The sequence below is a fragment of the Telopea speciosissima genome, chromosome 11, assembly GCF_018873765.1.
Source record: "Telopea speciosissima isolate NSW1024214 ecotype Mountain lineage chromosome 11, Tspe_v1, whole genome shotgun sequence".
Classification (NCBI taxonomy): domain Eukaryota; kingdom Viridiplantae; phylum Streptophyta; class Magnoliopsida; order Proteales; family Proteaceae; genus Telopea; species Telopea speciosissima.
In genome coordinates, this window is record NC_057926.1 from 57,004,005 (window position 1) to 57,024,777 (window position 20,773).

At 39.6% G+C, this 20,773-nt stretch overlaps 1 protein-coding gene across 2 annotated transcripts in view; it reads left to right on the forward strand.

The window, feature by feature from the left end:
• Positions 1-20,773, forward strand: part of LOC122646175 (vacuolar protein sorting-associated protein 54, chloroplastic) — a 130,514-nt gene that overhangs the window by 8,557 nt on the left and 101,184 nt on the right. For both annotated transcript variants that reach the window (XM_043839668.1, XM_043839669.1), the window contains exons 4-5: positions 6,221-6,338; positions 19,380-19,454. In XM_043839668.1, the coding sequence (XP_043695603.1) occupies positions 6,221-6,338; positions 19,380-19,454 (193 nt within the window). The remainder of the gene's footprint in view (positions 1-6,220; positions 6,339-19,379; positions 19,455-20,773) is intronic.

Here is a 20,773-nt window from a genome sequence, read left to right on the forward strand (position 1 = left end):
TGAGATATCGGCGATATCTCGTGAGATATCGACAATATCTCGATATCTCGTGAGATATCGACGAAATATGGTATTTTGGCTTAAAGTGTCACGTGAAGGGGGCTTTAATACAATATTTCGCAAATTTCGGTCCATATTTCGACCGAGAGCTGCATTTGCTAAGGAATTTCAGTCTTTTGCCTATTCTTCCACTCTTCCAAGCTCTCATCCAACACTCTAGCCATTGTTGTCGGATTTTCGCGGTAAACTCATCGGAGGGTCATCTAAGCTCATCATCCAAGCTTTTTTCCACTATTTAAGGTAAATTCTATTCCTCTAAAACTATTTTTTGAAAAGACTATGTACAAATTTTGTTGGATGGTGATGATATTAATATATGTTAGACAGGAGGCCGATCTATAGCCTCACAAGTCGAAATTTTTTTCCATATGTATTTTTTTTTTTTTTTTCTGGTTTTAAAAATTCATTTTCCTACAATTAAAATAGGAAATAATTAGGGGTAATATGACTTAGATGGTAATGAATTAAATATATGTTAGACACCAATGGCCGATCTACGGCTTCACGGTGTCGGATTTATTTTTCTCGCTCTTAAATAATTATTTTAATTTTCGCACATACCACTCCATTGGCATCGGATTATGGTGCATCACAACCTTACGATGGATATAGATATGGATCATCATCATATGGGCGTTTAGTGGGGTAGGGGACTATGACTACACCATCCGAGGACATCTTGGATCATCTTTTGTAAATAACATCTTTGCATACCCTAGCGGACCTAACTACCAACCTCACCGGCCATACATGCAGCCAATGCCATCGCCTTCTTGCGGCGCCAACATCATATCACGGTGGATCATCTTCTTCAATTTGGATCGATTGGTAACCCTAGTTTATATCCTAGGATAGGTTACCTACGAGTATGTTGATGATTCCATTTACGTGACACTTGTGGATGACTACACTCGTTTCTTCTCCGATTCTATACCGTGGTCCACATATGTCCTTCAAAGAGAGCAATGGACGTCGACTCGGCGAGGCATGAGTGGGATTGATCCAGGAGGCACAAGAACTACTATTAGCGAGTTTAGCACTTGTAATTTGTAACTTAAGTTGTGATTTCATTGATCTATGAACTTGTGAGTTGTGACTTGCGAGTTGCGAGTCTTGTGACTTACTAACTTTGACACTTAGTGTATTGCCTTTAAGGCTTTAAGCGAGTTATTGAATATTATGGAGTTTATGAGAATCATGGCACTCATCAATGTGTATTGGCTTTAACTTGATATGTGATGAAGTTAAATACTATTATTAAATATTAACCGCCTAATCTATGTGTATTTAACTATTTATACATTAGGTCGCGACCGTATGTCAATCAAGGGTGCAAGCCCAAAACACCAATTTGAATTCACATTTTTACAATTTTATGGTTTAAATGTGTTTATTAAGCTTAAATAAGGCTGTCCATGAAGTTTCGGCCTAGATATGGCCAAAAACCCCGAGATGGACCCCGAAATATTGCGAAAAATGCAATATTTCGGTCATATTCACGATATCTCGGATATTTCGGATATCTCGTAGGCCGAGATACCGATATATCGCGAGATATAGTACTATGGTTACAAGAATAGCAAGTCTTGGCTATTAAGTAGCTTACAAAATAGCAACTATAGAAAAATGCAACTTTCTAGAAAGAAGCTCTAGTTGCTAAAACACAAAAAGAATAGAAACAGAAAATAGTAACTAGTAACTACTAAGTAGCTATTGACTAACAATTAAGACCCATTATAAAACTTGAAAATTAAATTAGTAGTAGATCTAATGAATATTCCAGCAATCTTCTAGATAATCTCCTCTCCACACAACTCACATGAGGCCCACACAAATCTTCATTCCATCTTCTAGAATATCCTCTGCGCAAATCTCCTAATTTTCTAAAACAAACAATGGACATCAAAATTGAAGCTAACTACTTAATATTGTATGGACTAAAATCTTTTATATCTGGGTTTATAGGGTTGGCCCATTTATAATAGTAAACCCAAAAATGCCAAGCCCATGACCCTCATAACCCATTGGGCACTCAAATTAGGCCTAACTTAAACCATAGGTTCAGTTGACCCAATAAACTAAACCAAACCAAACCCAAAACAACAGGCCCATCTTCTCTTCTTGCTGGAGTTCTGCATCATCCGTTAGGCACTCTTGTTTTATTGTTAAATGGCTAAACATGTTATGTGTTTGTCCTATTAAGAATCTGTCCTCACATATTTTTTGATAGTCAGGATATTATTTATTAGAAGCAAAGGCTCACTATATGAGATTCGTTAAACAACTACAGCAAAATATTACATATGTATGCAACTGTGCAGAATTAATTCTCCAATAACTAGATACAGAGAATGATTTACAGAAATCTACTTCTAATGGAAGCCTGTAAAAGGACATTTTCCTTTTCCCAGGATGTCATCACTTTCGCTAGTTTGACATTCCTGTCAGGCACATTATTGATCCTTTCCTTTAAATAAGAGACCACTACTTTATCCCTCAAGGACCCAAATCCCGTCACATCCAGTTCTAAAGAAGTTATGGTAGATCCTTAGCCATTGGCCAGCAGCACTGGAGTCAGTTTTTTATTGTTTATAGAAGTTTCCTCCCTCTTGCCGCACTGCCACCCTGGAGGGTTAATGTAGTCCTAGATTGGTAGAAGACCAACTAGGAGCCAGTAAACCAGGATCTGATATGAACTAGTAGTCCGATTGGGGTAGAATATGGTTTTAGGTCAAAATTATAGTCAGGGTTTGAGGTGTTGCTTATGCTAGGCAGGTGTAGGGGAGTTTATCAGTGAAGGTCCTGAGATGTTTTAATGAATGGAAGTGTGTAAACTTGAATAGGCAGCAATTAGGGTTAGGGTTTTGGGTTTTGGAAAAGAGGAAAAGATGGATTTCTAGGGTTTAGCTGGACAGAAGTTGATCAAGGCTGGTGGGTTTGGCGTTTGATCCAATCAACACCTTGCGGTGTGAAGCCCGGGTGGTTCTTTTGAAGCTTTCTTTTGGTGTTCTTCGTGCAAGACTCAATTTTTATTGAAGTTTCTCCATTCAAGCAAGCTGCTGCCAAGGATTCTCTGCAACAACAGTAAGTTTGAATCATCCCATCCCCAACCTTTCTTCTTCTAATCCTTTCACAGCCCAAACCCTAAGATTCCCCCTTTTGTTTTCAATTTTCCCAATACCTAAATTCTGCCCAGACCAAACCAGCCAGCAAAATCCCTCCTTTTTTTGGATTGAACTCTCCTCGCACCATGAGGAAAACTTGATCCAAGTTGATCCCTCATCTAACCATCATAAACCCTAAAAATCCATCTTTTCCTCTTTTGAAAAACCCGAACCCTAATCCTAACCCTAACCCTGCTGCCCATTCAAGTTTACATACCTAACTCCATCAAAACATCTCCGGACCTTTACTGATAGACTCCCCTACCTTAACTTGACATAACCCATACATTAAACCCTAACCCTAATTTCACCAAAACCCTATTTTGACCTAACCGATTCACCTGTTCATAATAGATCCTGGTTGATTGGCTCCTAGTTGGTCTCCTACAGTCCTACCAATCTAGGACTACATTACTCGTCTACCAAAATGATATCATCGGCGAAGAGCATACACCATGGAACCTCGTCTTGAATGCTCTTGGTTATATCGTCCATGATAAGTGCAAAAAGGTAAGGGCTTAAGGCTGAACCCCGATGTAATCCAATCGTAATTGGGAATTCCTTGCCCTGACATCCCACCAATCTCACACTAATCACCACACCCTCATACATATCTTTAACGACATCCACATATTTACTTGACACTCATCTCTTCACTAGCACATGTTGGATTATATCTTTAGGGACATAGTCTTAGGCTTTTTCCAGGTCGATAAAGACCATATGGAGATCCTTCTTGCCATCTCTGTATCTTTCCATGAGCCTCCTCAATAAGTAGATAGCTTTTGTCGTGGATCTACTTAGCATAAAGCCAATTTGGTTCCTCGAGATATGAGTCTCTCTTCTCAAATGAGCTTCAATAACCTTCTTCCACAGTTTCATAGTGTGACTCATTTGCTTTATGCTTCTATAGTTATTACAGTTTTGGATATCACCTTTATTTTTGTAGATCGGAACTACGATGCTTCTCCTCCATTCATTTGGCATCTTCCTTGTGTTCATAATTCTGTTAAACAGATTGGTTAACCAAAAAACCCTACAACCTCCTAGGGTTTTCCAAACTTCAATTGGGATCTCATCTGGGCTTGGTGTTTTGCCTACTTTCATCTTTCTTAAGGCTTCATTAACTTCCGCCACAGTAACCTTACGAACATGATGTGTGGTGTCTTGTTGAATATTGTAATCGTCCAGGACATTTCAACTCGACATATCTCCATTTAGTAGGTCACAAATATACTCATCCCATCTCTTTACGATATCCTCATCCCTTACCAAAACTGTTCCGTCATCACCGTTTGTACACCTCATCTGATCCAAATCTCTACTCTTCCTTTCTCTCATCTTAGCTATCTTATATATATCTTTTCCCCCCTTCTTTTGTGTTTAGGTTAATATAGAGATCTTCATATTTCTTCGCCCTGACCATCCCCACAATCTTCCTAGCTTCGTTTTTGGCATCATTATACCTCTTTTTTATCCTCTGTTTCCTTAGCCCTTTGCCAAGTCTTAAAACACACTTTCTTGGTCTTAATAGCTGCTTGGACCTCTTCGTTCCACCACAAAGTCTCCCTAGGGGCCTGGCGACTACCCTTCACTTCCCCTAGCACATCATTTCCCAAATATGAGGGGTGTAAACATGTGAGCATGTATGTTCATGTAACTTTACGTATACATGTACTTCCATATCATCTATTATATTTATGGACACAATGGTATTTTTCGATCTTTCAAATCTGCTTAAAATAAGTTTTATCAATTTTGAAAGAAAAACTAACAAATACAGCCATGTCATCCCAAATGTTCAAAATTTAAAAAAATGCAAGGTTTTAGATCACAGTGTTCCCATGGGACGGCTGTTTCCCAACGTCTCTTCGATATAGTCTGGAATTTAGTGGACATAAACATCCAATTCAAGAAGGGTAGAAACTCCCTGCAAATTCTCTCTCTCTGTAATGTATTTATAACCTCCCTGCGTATTCTTCCCTGTTGTGTTGATGTTTATTTCCTGCTGTCATGACATGGATGTATGGTTGGACTGCAACAACTGGTATTTTGATGAAATGTGGAGCCATGGAGTGTGGCCTCTAAAGCGAAAGATTTGGTCAGTTTTTTTTTTTTGGGTTAGTCACTGAAGAATTTAAAGATACACCTTCTACCAATATGTGATGATGGGTTTTTCATGCCTTTGGTGTTCCTGTGCGTGTGCACCTTTGTGGTTGGGTTGTTCTGTTTAAGCAAACATAGTATGGCCCTTTTAGTTCAACCAGTAGCCTTAGTGGCTTGATCTAGTTAATTAAATGAAATGTGCTCTATGAATTGCAATTTGGCTCGGCTCTTGGGCTTAGGTGCTTTGTTATCTTCTGCATTAATTAATTATTTTGTTGCTGGTTACTTGTAATTTGTGTAGTTGTATTTTGGCATTCTCAAATTGTTTTGTAGGTTCATATTATTTGTATCATAAATTGTACATAATACTAGTCAGGCACTCACTTTGCCTTGTGCTCCATGTGCTATGAGGCCTTGGCACCTTGCATGTGTCTTTCATCCTGAATAACTCTGGATTCCCTTTATAACTCATATCTTGTTTTCCTTGATCTCACCGTGGCCTTGCTGACTCTTGTGTGGTTCTTTCAATCAAGTACTTCCATTTGGCTGTGCTTAGGGTAGTAATTCAGCAGACTTCAAAGGTAGTTTACAATTTGGGTTTGGTTGGTTCGTTTTCTTCCTTTAGTGGATGCCATTTGGAATGTCTTCAACCTATTTATCTTCTCGAGTAAATTTGTTTATTCGGTTACATCAGTCCTTCCTTTCCATACTGATATATTTAGCTCTTCTGGCATAATCTCATATATGTGACAATTTGTCTGTTTCATTTTTTACTATTCTGAAATGTTTTTTTTTCAATACTTTCCTTTGATGTCTAAATCATCTTACTTCAAAATACTGACTGTGTTGAACTGAATCTAGCTTGTAACTTGTGAAATTCATTCTTGTAGCATTCTTTCAGCGGAGTTCATGCGTGCATCTATGCATGATACCAAAGATGTAGATTGGCTAATTTTATCAGAAGTGAAAGCAAAGGCTTCAAATCTCACCAATGGGAAAGATGAAGAAGTAAGCGCGGTTATTTTTTGTTTTCATTTACATTTTCTCAAATTGAATGCTTAAGTTGTCTGTTTTCTTTTTGCGCTTCTTTTTATTAGTATCTGTTGGTTAACTAATTTGGCTTAAATTCTTGCCAATTGTCAATGCCCACTTTGCCTGGCATACCTGTTGTATTCTTTTTAGTTCACGTAAAGCATTAAACACAGAGTTTGAAGATAATATGCATATCCTTGCAAAGCTCCCCCTTCTGCTTTAGGCATCCTTGCAAGTTGCAAAGCTGTTATATACTTTGGAGAATCTGAGAACCTGGTAATATATAGTTAACTGCAAAGTCTTCTGTTATGTCCCCCCTCTAATGGATTAGTAACTAGAATTTTTTTTTTGGGATAAATTTTAGAGAAAATTACTTGGACACCCCTGTACTATAGCCATTTTGCTTAGACTCCCCAAAGTTTGAAACAATTACTTGAACACCCCCTGCACTTTACCATGTCTTTCAAAGTTTCAAGTAGCCCTGTCCGTTAGGGAATCACCGTGTGCTTGGGTTAAATATTTTTTAAATACCTACACTACCCCTTCTTCTTCTTCTTCCTCCTGCAACCCAAAAAAAAAAACCCTACCAGCCATGGCTGCTGTTTCAAAAACCATTAGGGCATCCTCGAAGATTAAGCCCGAAAGTCCGAATCGGAATCAAAGAGAACAAGAGCATAATCCTAAACGACAATAGATTTACCGGCAGCCATGGCTGTCCGTGAAGAAAAATAACCGGCAGCCATGGTTGGGCGTGAAGACATCTCAAAGCCCAAGTTTTGTTTGTTCTTCGCTGGAGTGAAGGGAAGGTTTTGATCCTCAAGAAGTTCAAGAACAAGGTTTCCTTTTACCTCGTTACTTGTCACCCTTTTGGTTTGAAGACTCCCTCTTCTCTGCTTTCAGTGTAAAACCCTAATCCTAATGTGATTCTTCACTTAAACAACTACTGCTTTTATTCCTTTTCCCCTTATCAGTTTTAGTATTGACGACTGTTTCCAACTTTGAACTCATATATGTGAAATCTAATTTTCCTTTTGTTTAGGCTTTCCACACGTTTGATGGGTTTATGTTCGTTTTATGAAAAAGTGATAGAAATTTCTGTGTGTAACATCAAAGATGGCTGATGGGTTTGATTCCTCCTCCCATTCTCTGCAAATTTGAGTTCCAAAATATCAGATTTTGGTAACGGGTTCTACAAATTTAATGTGCCGTTTCACAGGAATTGTGGTTTCAGGAAGCCCACGTTCCCAAGCCTATTCTTGTTTATAACTTTATATAGCTACCAGTCTCGCCATTAATTTTCCTGCGAGGAAGATGTTTGAAAAAAGGAAAATTCCGTCAGCAAGGTGAACGGATTAAAAAATTGATTCTGGAGAGACCAAAACATTCGGTGGGAAATGTAAGAGGGCGTGATTTGAATCGGGTAACTGACAACATGAAACAGAGGAACAAATCAACAGAAATACAGTCTCCCTTGATACCCAGAACAAAAACTGCATCTGGGTATCTTTGTTTGGCTTTTGTCCATGGTTGTTCTTCCATTTGGGTTTGTATTAGGGCTCTTCTGGAGGGAATTGTAACCACTCAATCCATGTTTTAGCTTGTAATCTGCTAGATGTTTGTAGGGTTCTGGGTTGGTATATGTGGGGTTTCTGCCTGACATATTCATACGGATCGAAAGACACCTCGATTTGGCCAGAAGATGATTATGTTTGAGAAAAGGAGATTAAAAGAAACGATTTTGAAAACGGATTTATGTGTTTCTGGGTGCATAGAATTCTAAGTTCAGAGTGAATCGAAAATCAGAGAACCGCAGAGTTCAGGTCTCATCTCTCGTAGTATCTTCACGTACAGCCATGGCTGCCCCTTTTTTTTTTGGGTTACAGGAAGAAGAAGAAGAAGAAGAAGAAGAAGAAGAAGAAGAAGAAGGGTAAGGGGGGTAAATCTGTCAATTTCACTGTTTTTCTATAGAATATGTGATAAGGGTAAAATGGACTTTTCCATTCAACCACTAACAGCAAACTAACATCGTCAGGTTTCAGGGGGTGTTAAGTAATTGTTTGAAACGTTGGTGATCGTAAGCAAAATGGCCATAGTACAGGGGGTGTCCAAGTAATTTTCCCTAAATTTTAAGTAGAGAAAAAGAACCAAACAATTCTTATGGCACAACAACATCAAAAGTGGTACACATCCTAGAATCCTACAAAGGGGGCAGATGTCACAGATCTATCAATGGGGTGATAACAAAATATAAAGACGGTCTAACTGCCCCACCCCTAGCAAGCTTATTAGACAAAGAATCAGCCAAACGCATCCTCCAAGTAAAAGAGAAATTGCCTTGAGCTCACAAAAAAAAAAGGGGCGTACCCAGACCCCAGTGCACGAGGCTCCCCGCCACTTCGGGGTCTGGGGAGTGGGGAGCGTCATAATGTACGTAGCCTTATCCCCACTTTGCGGTGAGGCTGTTTCCCAACTCGAACCTGCGACCACTATCTTTGTGTACCATGAGCTCACTAAGATCTTTTTTTCCCTCCCCCCCTTATAGGTTGTGTTCATTTGCAAGGCCCTTGGCATCAGATAATACCCAACCAATCACCACTATAGAGATTCCTTCAACCACCAAATCCACCCATCCACTAGCTTTGGACACTAGAGAGTTCATGGCCCTTGATAAGAGCCTTCAATCTGAGCTGAGAATACCAATTGAGTATTCCCATTGTGGTTGTTGAAGACCCTACCTGTATTAGTTGGGCCTGGGTTCTGAAAAGAGCGACCATCAATATTATTCATAAATAAGCAAATACCCCTATTTGAATACAATAAATATAGTTAAAAAATAAAATTCCAAAAGGATAAAAAGTCAATCCCCCAGTTCAAGAACAAAAACTGGATTTTCGGCGGTAGGTGCAATTTTCAACTTTTAAATGTTGGGGGTTTTCTCAAATCTAAAAATTCTATAAATCTTAACATGATAAAACATTGCTAAAAACCAAAAGTTTGGTAAAATATTCATTTGCTTTGATATGTAAAATAATATTTTCATTCAGAGTGATTTTGAAAGCTTTCCAACAAATCCAAGATTGGTTAAATTTAATTTATATTGAAGGAGTTATGTTCCGGTCAAACCTTATTTGGTGTGTGCGAATGCTGTCAAAATTGCTCTAAATGAAAATATTTTTTTACATATCAAAGCAAATGAATATTTTACCGCACTTTTGGTTTTTAACAATGTTTTATCATATTAAAATTTATGGAATTTTTAGATTTGAGAAAACCCTCAGCATTTAAAATTTGAACATTGCACCTACAGTCGAAAATCTAGTATTTGTTCTTGAACTGGGGGTTTAACCTTTTATCCTTTGGGATTTTATTTTTTAACTATTTTTATTGGATTCAAATAGGGGGTATTCACTTATTTATGAATAATATCTTAAGTAAATGAAAAACATTTACTTAAATGATAATTTAGGCATAAATAAGTGTTTGTCTTGGTTTCTGGCATAAATAAGTGTCTGTCTGTATACCAAGGTTTCCCACCGAGATGACCAAGACCACCTAAATAATTGTCTGTATACCAAAGTTTCCCACTGAGATGACCGAGGTCTCGGTGGGTTCGAGATCTCAGTGGTCGCGGTTGAGACAATTCCTATCTTGTCTATCATCTCGTCTCCGTATTTCAAAATACCGAGATATTACTGAGATCTCGGCGAGTTCTTGTTCCATGATTCCTCGGCACAATTTTACAGCTTGGCGGGCTTTCTCCAATTGCTTTCCAACGCAATCATTCCTTTTTTTGGGTGAATAAATAATTCTTTACCAAAAGGAAGAGCAGGGGGAAAAAAAAAGGGGGGGGGGAAACTATACAAAAGTAGACCCTCGGAAGGGTTGGAAGGAAGAAGAAAAAACAGGTAAGCTCCAAGTAACAACAATATGCCTATTCCTTGGGGAGTCTACAATATTTATTTATTATTTTTTTTTTAACCCTAATATTACCTGGGACCTGGGTTGGCCCCTAAACCTTTATTAAAATCAATGAGCAAATAATAAAGAATACAGGGGGGGAGTCTACAATATATCTATGTGGTGACAAGTGAATCTTAGAGCTAACATAAGAAAAGATGGCCTTCCGAATCGTGTCAAGGGAACGGGAGTTGGAAGTCCATCTTCAAAGCTTCCGCTTAATGAAGTCCTAGATTGGTAGGAGACCTACCAGGAGCCAGACAACCAGGACCTGTTAAACTGCTGGTTTGATGGAGGCATAATTAAGGTTTTAGATCAATTTTAGGGTTAAGGTTAGGGTAATGGGGATGTATCTTATATGGTAATGCTAGGCAGGTGTAGGGGAGTCTAATAAACTAGGTTTTATGGGTTTGAATGGGTAGAAGTAGGTTAGATGTATTTGGGCAGCAACTAGGGTTAGGGTTTTGGGTTTTTGAAAAGATGAAGGTGATGGAATCTAGGGTTTAGAGGTGGAATTAGGGCAAGGGCTTCAGGCTGAGTTCTCTAGGGGTAGAGAGGGTCACTAGACCAAGGTATGGAGGTCTGGTGGTGGCTGGATGTGGTTGAACTGTAATTTAGGGTTTTGAGTTTTAATGGTAGTTGAGGGGAATTAGGGTTTAGATGATGGAATGAGCCTGAGGTTAGGATCGAGTGGAGGGGATGATGTGAGGATACTGTAGTTAAAATTGGGATGAAATTTGATGGTGGAATTGTGCTGGACAGAATGTATAAGGTCTAGGGTTTGATGGATCGATGGGTTTTAATGGTGGATGACAATGGGGATGATGGGGCTGGGTTTAAAGGATTAGAAGAAGACGGGGGATGGCTAATATTATTAACCACTTACTTGGAGTTGCAAGTCTTCAATGGCAGCAGCCTGAAGACAAGAAGCAGGTGCTCCCGATCTACAAGATGTTAGGAGTCAACTGGAGATCCACCAGTAGGGATGTAAACGGATGGGATTCGGCTCGGATACGGATCGGATTTGATCGGATCCTGATATTCCCTGTCTGAATACGGATACCTCTAAACGGATTTGGATGGATTCAGATATGGATCAAATTCGGATTTTCGACCATCCGTTTACATCTCTGCCTTGTGTAACTTGGACCTTCCTCCCCCTAGCGGATACAATTCACTCTCAATCCATATCTCTTAGATCATGATTCTCTTTTCCTCATATTCTAGAACATGTTGAATCTTCAAAAACCCTTAAGATCATTGTTTACTTAATTTTTTATTATTGTGTATTCGGATTTGTATCGAAGTATTCGGATTTTTTTCTGGATATCTCTAAACGAATATGGATGTCCCTAAACAGATAGGGATGCAGATCGGATTCAAATTTTGGGATATCCATTTACATCCCTATCCAACAGTCCCTTCACCTTGATATGACTCACAAGGCAACACTCAATAGAGCAAGGCAGCAAGCAAGAGATTGATTTTTGAATTCTGAATTGTGGGGGAGCCTCCCACGATTTGTTTTATTTATAATATGGCCAATGGCTTAATTCATATTCAGCCTAGGAGTTTGATCACTAGGCTGATTCCTAATACAAATCACACCCTCTTTAGAAATCATGGAGGGGTGTGGGGACTAAAAAAACAACTTAAAATAAAAGAATATTCCCTAGGCTATAAAAGAATAAAATCACTTAAATTGGACCATGGTTTGAACCGGTTCAATGTAAGTTTTCAAAATAGGCTAAGTAAAGAAAAATAAACCAAGTACGAAAACTAATAAGCCAAGGCTCCAACCACCTGGCCCTACTCCTGGGGCTGCTATTCTTCTTATTCTTGCTGATGTAGGCCCTTGGATCTGCATCACTGCTCCATCCAAATATGAGATATAGTAGCACCGAACACTAACTTGCCAACCATATCACAGATAGTACTTCCGGAGAACGTCATATCCATCCAAAGCCACTCCCTAGAAAAGGGAAGAGGTCTCCTAATGCGGAGCCAAAAGGAGTCTTAAGGCTTTTTTCCAAACTAAGCAGGCAAAAGGGCAAGAGAAGAAAAAGTTGGTCGATGTCCTCAATACCATTCCATCAAAGGATACAGGAGGGGGGTGGGCAGAAAGGTAGCGGTGAAAGAGGAAAGCTTGGATGGGAAGGCATTGGTTAAAGACTATAGACACTGAAACTGAGACCACTGTGTCTAACAAAGTTTGAAGCGGATTTAGAACTGAACAGGCCATTGTGGGAGGGGAGCCAAATGGTCTTATCAGGGGTAGAGGCTTGAGGGGGGGTTAAGAGGAGGGAGGGAGGCCCAGACCGGGGAGAAACTCGGGAGAGGGGAAGAGAGGAGGACACAGCACCATGGGAAATAATGGAGTAGACCTTGGAATATTTTGGAATACCAGGGGAGTAAACCGAGCGGGGTCCTACAATGAATATGGAATGACAACGCAGTCATTCCTCATTCATTGTCAGATTGCCGTTTCCCCGTCTTGCTGCCTATGCAGGAATGCCTCCTAAAGGCTTGACCACCTCTTCTTTGCTTGCCATTTCTCCTCTTCCATTTAGAAAGGGGTGCTAACAAAATGCTGGCCAAGGAATAGACGCATTCTTCCTTTTTAGAGAGAATGGATCTGGATGGATATGACATTTGTGGCTCAACCAATTGTGATATTGTGGGGAAGCTTGCCTTTGCTGGTTCCATCAATCAGATTTAGATGGAATGCACCATCAGAAAATGGTTGTGTAGACCAAGATCTCTTCAGCTCATTTGGGACTCCATCATCTTTGACATCAAAAGCAAGTTAGCCTCAATCTCTTCGTCTTGCCGGGGACACCTCAGGGAACAAAAGCATATTGTTGTATCTTGGGGTCTTTCCACATCCTTGTCGCCCCTCTCCTCTTGAGGTTTGGGCTTTGCTTTTTTCGTTGTAAATTGTCTTTCTTTTCTTCCCTGTTTTTTTGGGGCCCCCTGTTCTTTTCCCCTCTTTGGTAATTAATTATTTATTCATCCAAAAAAAAAAAAAAAAGAGACATGGGTTTTCCTTCTTGTGGCTTACTTTCCATGCCATTGCGTTTTGCTTTATTCCTGAGGGGGGGGGTTGTAATTCTCCGAATCAACTTAAATGGGCAAGATGCCTTGATGGAGAGAGAGTTAATTAAATTAGTGATTGCCTAGATTTCCTCTAATGGATCAACATTACAAAAGAATCTCAAGTTAAAAGTCCTATTGGTGACTAGGTTTCCTTATGGCTATCAGTGGTCTGTGAATTGAGTCAAGTTTGATATGGAACCAATCAGATTGCCAACCTTATGGGATTTGATATTATTATGATTGAAGTATGTATAACAATGTGTCTTGTAATTTTTTGAACTATGTTTTGGCTAAAGAAGGTTTTGATTGCGGTGGAACTTGGATGAGAGGATAATGTAAGACTAGATTACATAGTCCTAAATAACCCACAAAAAATCAAAATATCAACTAGGGCAGAATTAGAAGGTTAGGGTTTTCAAACCAAACCAGCCTGTAGAATGTCTCCAAATTCAGATCGAATGGAGATGATGTTGAAGAGAAGCTGCACTCCAAATTTTTGCCAATTCTGATGGCTAGAAGTTGAGATGTGAAGACAATCCCAAATTTGAAGGTTTTGAGATAGCTTGCAAACCAGCACTGCACTTGGGTTCCAAGTAGGATAGAGTGTAGGGCTTGATGAGATGAAGCCCTGCTGCAAGTTTGATGTGGTTTCGATGGACAGAAGTGGAGTTATGACTTATGAGATGGGAATGAAAATAGAAGGTTAAGGCTATGAAACAACCAGCCAGCAGAATGGGCTAGAACTGGGATCGAGTGGAGTGGTTGGTGGTGTGGTTCTATGCTCCAAAACCCAGCAGCTTTTGATGAAGGGTTGTGAAGATATTAAACTCAGATGTTGCTGCAGCAAAACAACTCGCAGGAGCAGCAACAGCCTCATTTGAATGGAAGTAGCAGTAGCAGCAGTCTTGGAGAGTTGGGGATGTTTACAGCATTCGAATGGTCCTCTCAACACTAGTTTTGTTCACAGAGAAACAGCAGCACAACAGGCTACGATTGCAAGGAAGATAAAATAGAGAAGAAAGGAGAAAGGGATAGGGGATTCGGCTCTCATAGCCAGGCTCCTACAGCCCTTCATGTCACTCACAATGGACAAGAGAATCTTCAATGCTTCAAAGCAATACTCATTCAACTATTCAAATCGTGGGGAGGCTTCTAAAAGCCTTTACAATAAATAGAGGGCTTATACTTGCTTCTCAAGTTACAAAGAAATTAAAAACTTAACTTGAAAATAGAAACTAACAAATTAGTAACTAGGGTTCATTAAAGTAGAAACTAAATATGCTGCAGCTGGATTCTTCTTCATGTGGACCCCACTTGATATCCTTCTAGTCAATGGCTGTCATGTGGTCCCTACCAAGATTCGGCCAGCACTTGAGTCCAAAATTTGTCAATTTTAATTGACAGTAATGCACCCACGATCTGGGTTTGGGAGACCCAGCAACTCCCAGTCCTATTGGGCTGGCCCTATGGCCCATTGAGTTGGTTCACCAATTTACTAAGTGAACCAGCCCTTTTCTTATGTGTGCCTGTGATATATTTCTTGCCAAACAGCTTGGCTTCTGCATCAGAGGATGCCATGTTAATATTCGTTACTGTATTCTTCTGAATGTCTGTACTAAGAAATTTTTGTGGATTTGATGCGAGGTAGGGTGGCCTTCTTTCCTCTTTTCTTTTTTCACTTATAGCCGGTTTGCTGGGGGTGGTTGGAGTTGATTACTAGTGGGCTAAGGCCTAAGAGTGGGTCTGGAGATTGGAGATTTAACTCTCCAGTATGTTGCTGACTCAGTTTTGTTCTCTATTCTGGCTGATGAGATGGTTGGAAACCTGGGAGGGGTTTCACAGTTCAATGTTTGTAAAAGATCTTTAGGTCTAGGTTTAATCTTGAAAAATCCATGGCTACAAGGATTACTTTGTCTAATGAAGAGCTTGAACATTATGCGTCCGTTCTAGGTTGTCTTCCCTTAGGTTGGCAAAGTTCTTATCTTTCTTTAGGTGATAAACCTTGGTCTATGTTCTTTTGGACCCCCCTGATTGAGAAATACTCCAAGAAAATTAGATGCATCTTGTGGGAGGAGAAACACTTGATGGAATCTTCCTTCACCAGTCAACCTTTTATTTGTTTGTTTTTAGGATTTTGAAGAAAACAGTGAGGATCATTCATTATTTCCTTTGGGAGCTGGTTGATTGGTTAGGATACTGTGGATTTGCCCCCTAAAAAAGGTGGGTTGGAAATTGGTAATCTTGAGGTTAGGAATATCTCCTTGCTGCCTAAATGGGGTGGTTCCAAAGTAGTGACTAGGTCGTCGGCATATTGTTGTTAAATCCAAATACAGACTTTCATTGGAAGGTTGGTATTTGATGGGGCGCTAGTTGGAATTTTTAGGTTTTAGCAGAAGCAGAGTTTTTAGTGTTTGAGCGCCCTAGTGTTCAAGCTCTTCTTGATAGCCTCCAAATTTTTTTTCTTTCTTGAGAGGGGCATGATAAAAGAATTTGGATCCTTCTTCTGGTACTTATTTCTCTTCTAAATCCTTTTTCAATGCTTTCTTAATGTTATTCACTATTGTAAATCCTTTTTCAATCCCATCTCGAAGTTATTCACTCTTGAAAACCCTACAAATCCTTGGGTTACTTCTTGTTTTGGCCATTTGAATATCTCATGTCCCTTTTAAGTGTATGGCAACGGATGGGAAATTGGACACAAGGAAATTCTCTTTGGATGTGTTTCAAGAGAGATGTACAGGGAGATGTTTCTTGCCTCATATTTTCTTTTCCTTTGATTGATCCTTTTCCAGTAGGGTTTGGTTCCATTTCTTGGGAGTGTTTCAGGTAGATTGTTTATTCCCCCTCTCCCTCTTCTCAAAAAAGATGCTGTGGATAGTTGTCATGACATTGTGTAGGCAACAACAAGGTGCTCCTTGGTGCTCAAGGTTTCTGCTTGTCTTGAATACTAGACCTTGGGAAAAATGGAAGAGGAATAACCATTATGAATTTGGTTTTTTTTTTTTCAATAGAAGAATGGATTCTGATTTTGGTGGAGCTTGCTTATATTGTGGACACAAAACAGGTTACTTTTTCCAAGCAGTTGTGACAATCAAATTCTTAATTTGTCTTGAAGACTTCAAGCCTTTAAGAATAGCTATATTTCTTCTAAGAATTGCTCCACTTTTAAAATCACTTTGAGTGTGGCCAGGAGCTAATCTGCTTAGTCTGGCCGTGTAAGAGTTTTGGTGCCACGAAAATTTTTTTTACTGGGAAGGCAGTGGAATGTGGTGGTGGATTCTCAGATGGATCTCTCCTGCTATTAGTACTCCTTTTTCTTTCTTTTTCCTTGTAGGCATTGTCTTCTTGTCTCCGTTCTTTTGCCTTTTCATCATTTTGAGGTGCTGGTGAGCTATTGCAGGGAAGTAGCAGGCTAGCAGCATTGGGTACAGTTGGTTGTTGGTTTTTTTGACAAATTTTAAGAATTGTGGGGTTGTATTTTTCGTTGGAATGGGTAGCTATGATGTTGGGTTTCTCACTTACTCAAAGGAGGCTCTTATATCTTCTCCTTTTTTCCCCTTTCTTTTTCTTGTACTTGTTCTTTACCTTTTCTTTTTTCTTTGGAGCCTTGGCTGCACAAGAAATGTACATTTCTCTTATATATTTTTTTATGGTAATACCGTAAGGTCCGTAATACAATCTTTCCTTAAGTTCTGCTGGTTGAGTCTATCTTGCCAATAGCACTACAGAAAGCTAACGAACGAGTTCAGCTTGCCAGGATTCCTCGAAGAGCTCCCATCCACATTCATTTTTATGTAATTGTAAGGAGGATGAACCTGGAGATGCTGACCTGCAAGGAAGCCCCACTAGAATATGCCACCAATAAATACTTTCTCATCAAGACATCATGATGCAGTTTCATCACCAAATAGGGCTTGTTTGCTTACGAATAAGTCTAGGGTTGGGTTATATACATGTTGGGCCTTTGATCTCATGGTTTTCTATGTAATAGGCCACTTTTATGGGCCTAAAATATGGGTGATTAGGTTGCATACGGGATACCTTACGTAGTTTTATTTTTATGTAATTAGTGGTCATGTGATCACTTTAGTGATCATGTGATTTGGTTAAGTGGTCATGTGACAACTCAAGTGGTTATGTAACTACTTAAGTTGGGTTGGATTAGGACTCTATGAGTCCAGCCATGTTTTTGAGTCGATTTGTTTCAGTATTTCAGTTTCCTAGTCAGTTTAGGTTACCTAATAGGTTAAGGATTGGGTTAGGCCTTTCTTTTTTAGTGTAGGAATCTATTTTTGAGTCTTTTATATAAGGTTGTAAAGGGGGGGGGGGGGGAAGTATTGAACACGAATTTTGATATTAAGGAAAAGCTTTTGCTGCTCTTCTTCTCCATTGAAGATTTTTGTCTTGTGTTTGATCAAGGGTGGTGGGATCTGTGTTCGATCCGATTGACACTTTGCGGTGGGAAGCCCGGGTGGTTCGTTGGTGGGATTGGTGTTTGATCCAATCGACACTTTGCGGTGCGAAGCCCGGGTGGTTCTTTTAAAGATCTCCTTCAAGTTCTAGTTAAAGATTCAATTTTTATTCAAGTTTTTCAATCAAACAAGCTGCTGCCAAGGGAAATCTGCAACAACAGTAAGTTTGATTCATCCCAACCCTAACCTCTCTTCTTCTAATCCTCTAAACCACCAAACCCTAACATCCCCTCCATCTCTGAGCATCATTCCCATAACCCAGATTCTGCCCAGACCAAATCAGCCATCAAAATAGCACCATATTTGGATCGAATTTCCCTCTCACCCTTAGGAGAACTCGATCCCCACCCCTGCCCTAATTTCACATCCTAAACCCTATATTCCCCCATTATTCCCTTTTCAAAAAGTCAAAACCCTAACCCTAAATTGCTGCAATTCCATTCCAGCTCACTTCCAACCATTAAAACTTAACAAGACCTTCACTGATAGACTCCCTACATCAACTTGACCTATCCCTACCTTCAAACCCTCACCCTAGTTTGATAAAAAACACCTATTCTAGCCTAGCCGATTTAGTGTTCATAGCAGATCTTGGTTATTGGCTTCTAGTTGGTCTCATACCAATCTAGAACTACATTACAATAGAAAAAAAGTTTTCTGTACATATCCTATGTGTATGCGTTTTTCAAATTGGTTCAATAAAAGTATGAAACTGTAGTGGTCCATTATATGACATTTTTTATCATTTGTTTGCGATAGTTGTCTTTGAGGGTGGGCCTTGGTGCAACGGTAAGGTTGCTCCATTGTGACCAAGAGGTCACGGGTTTGAGTCTGGAAACAGCCTCTCTGCGAAAGCAGGGGTAAGGCTGCGTACATTATGACCCTTCCCAGACCCAGCAGTGGTGGGAGCCTTGTGCACTGGGTACGCCCTTTGCGGTAGTTGTCATTGCTGTTCTCAGAAACTTGGTTTGGTTATGATAAATTCTTGTAGGATTTTTTCTTTGCCCCCTCTTCCTTTTGGTTCTGGTTTTTAATGCCATATATTCGAGTTGGGGTGTGTTGGTTCAATTTCTTCTTGGTCTGTTCTTGGTAATTGTTTGAGGTATTAGGCCTGGTTTTCCATATCTACTCCTTTAGCACTTGAAAGATGGTTTCGATTAGTCTCTTTAGAAGAAGGTTGGACATGGTCTGGTGTTCTTCTGTCAAGATTGGCATCAGGAAAAGTATGCTAATGACCAGGTTGATTTCTGGATGTAATTCTGTGGAAACTGTTAATATCAGATAACTGCATGAACTTAAATTTTACTATTTTAGTATTATGTGTATAGTATGCATTTTATGCATGTATTGAAGGCTGTCTGTCTGTCTATGTGCTTTTGTTTGTATGCATTTTCTGTGTCATGATCGTTAAATTGGACATGGTGCACATTTACATGATTCTGAGATAAAATGGGAATTATCAATTTAATGTCTGGATATTATTTGTGAGCAGGTTAAGCTGGATGAAGAGGAAACTGCCAACTTTCATGATCGTCTTCTCCCCCTTATTATTGGATTGCTCAGAACAGTGAGTTCTTATCTGTATATATACATAAAGTTTTAAAATATACATCAAACAAATTAACTTCAGTTGTAGGCTGTGGATGATTATTTTCTTCTCTTGAAAGGTCAAAGTATTTTTACTATTAACTCTCTTTGCTCGTCATTTCTTTTCTTCAGGTGAGTGTATGGGGGGGGGGTGAGGGTGTGTGTGTGTGTGTATTTTGTCACTGAAGAAGATAATTTACGCATTTTTATTTTGTAATTTCTCCAATTCATGTTTTGGCAAAATGGCAAGTAGAAGAGCAGAGAACGTGTACCTGACCCAGTTAGGTGAAATAATGATTAATTGAGTGGAGTAGAGTTATATGTTTTTTGGTTCATGTTGGTAAATCCCTGTACAATCTAGAAGGGATAATGATGTCAAGTAAAGGTCCATTTGATTATAAGCACAATCAGATTTTGTTTTGTTTTATTTTTAAGTGTACAAGAATCGTTTCCATGTCATTTTTTTTTATGAATGGAGTTGTGTAATGGGCATATTTCAAGATATCGGTTTCGAGCCTGGTTCGAAATCGAAAAATTTCGTGTAACACCAAAATTGGAAGGTTTTGACTGCAGGTTTCGGTGGAGGGTGCTGCCAAATTAGATTCCTAAACTTCTAGGAAAACCCTATTTTAGGTCCTCTTAACATAGTGTAGCCCTTCGATTAGAAACACACACACACATGTAAGACTAAAACAAGGTCAGAATTAGTCCCAAATAAACCTACAATAACCAATGAACAAATCCAATTATAGGGGTATGAACCAACACAGGTTCAGAATGAAGGGTGGTGCTGGAACTCAGGTTTCAGCCAGCAGAAAGGGCTAATATTAGGGTCGAGTTCAAGTCTGGGCCTGCACAAGTTGCTCCCAAAATTGGGGCCAATTCGGATGGCTAGAGAGAGCCAAAGTGAGTAGTCACCAAAATAGATAGTAGGGGAGTTAAGTGTAGAAACCAAACCAAGCAGCAACTTGGACCAATACTTGGATCAAGTGGAGGTCCTATGGAGGTGCACCTATGCTGTAAATCTTGTACAATACTAATGGCTGGATTGAGAGTTGCTGGGGTGACACCAAAATAGAAGGTTTGGTTGGAACTTGCAAAGCAGAGGGAGTCTGGTCTCCAAACCAGGATCGAGTGTAGGGCCTGGTGAGGGGACTCTATGCTCCAAAGCTCTGCAGAAACTGATGAAGAATAATGGAGTTGTGGGGTCTTGAAGCTTGCAGTCAAACTGGAGCAGATCTGGAATCTGCAGGGGGTGAAATCTCCTTGTTTGATTAGCAACAGCAGCAGCAACACTCA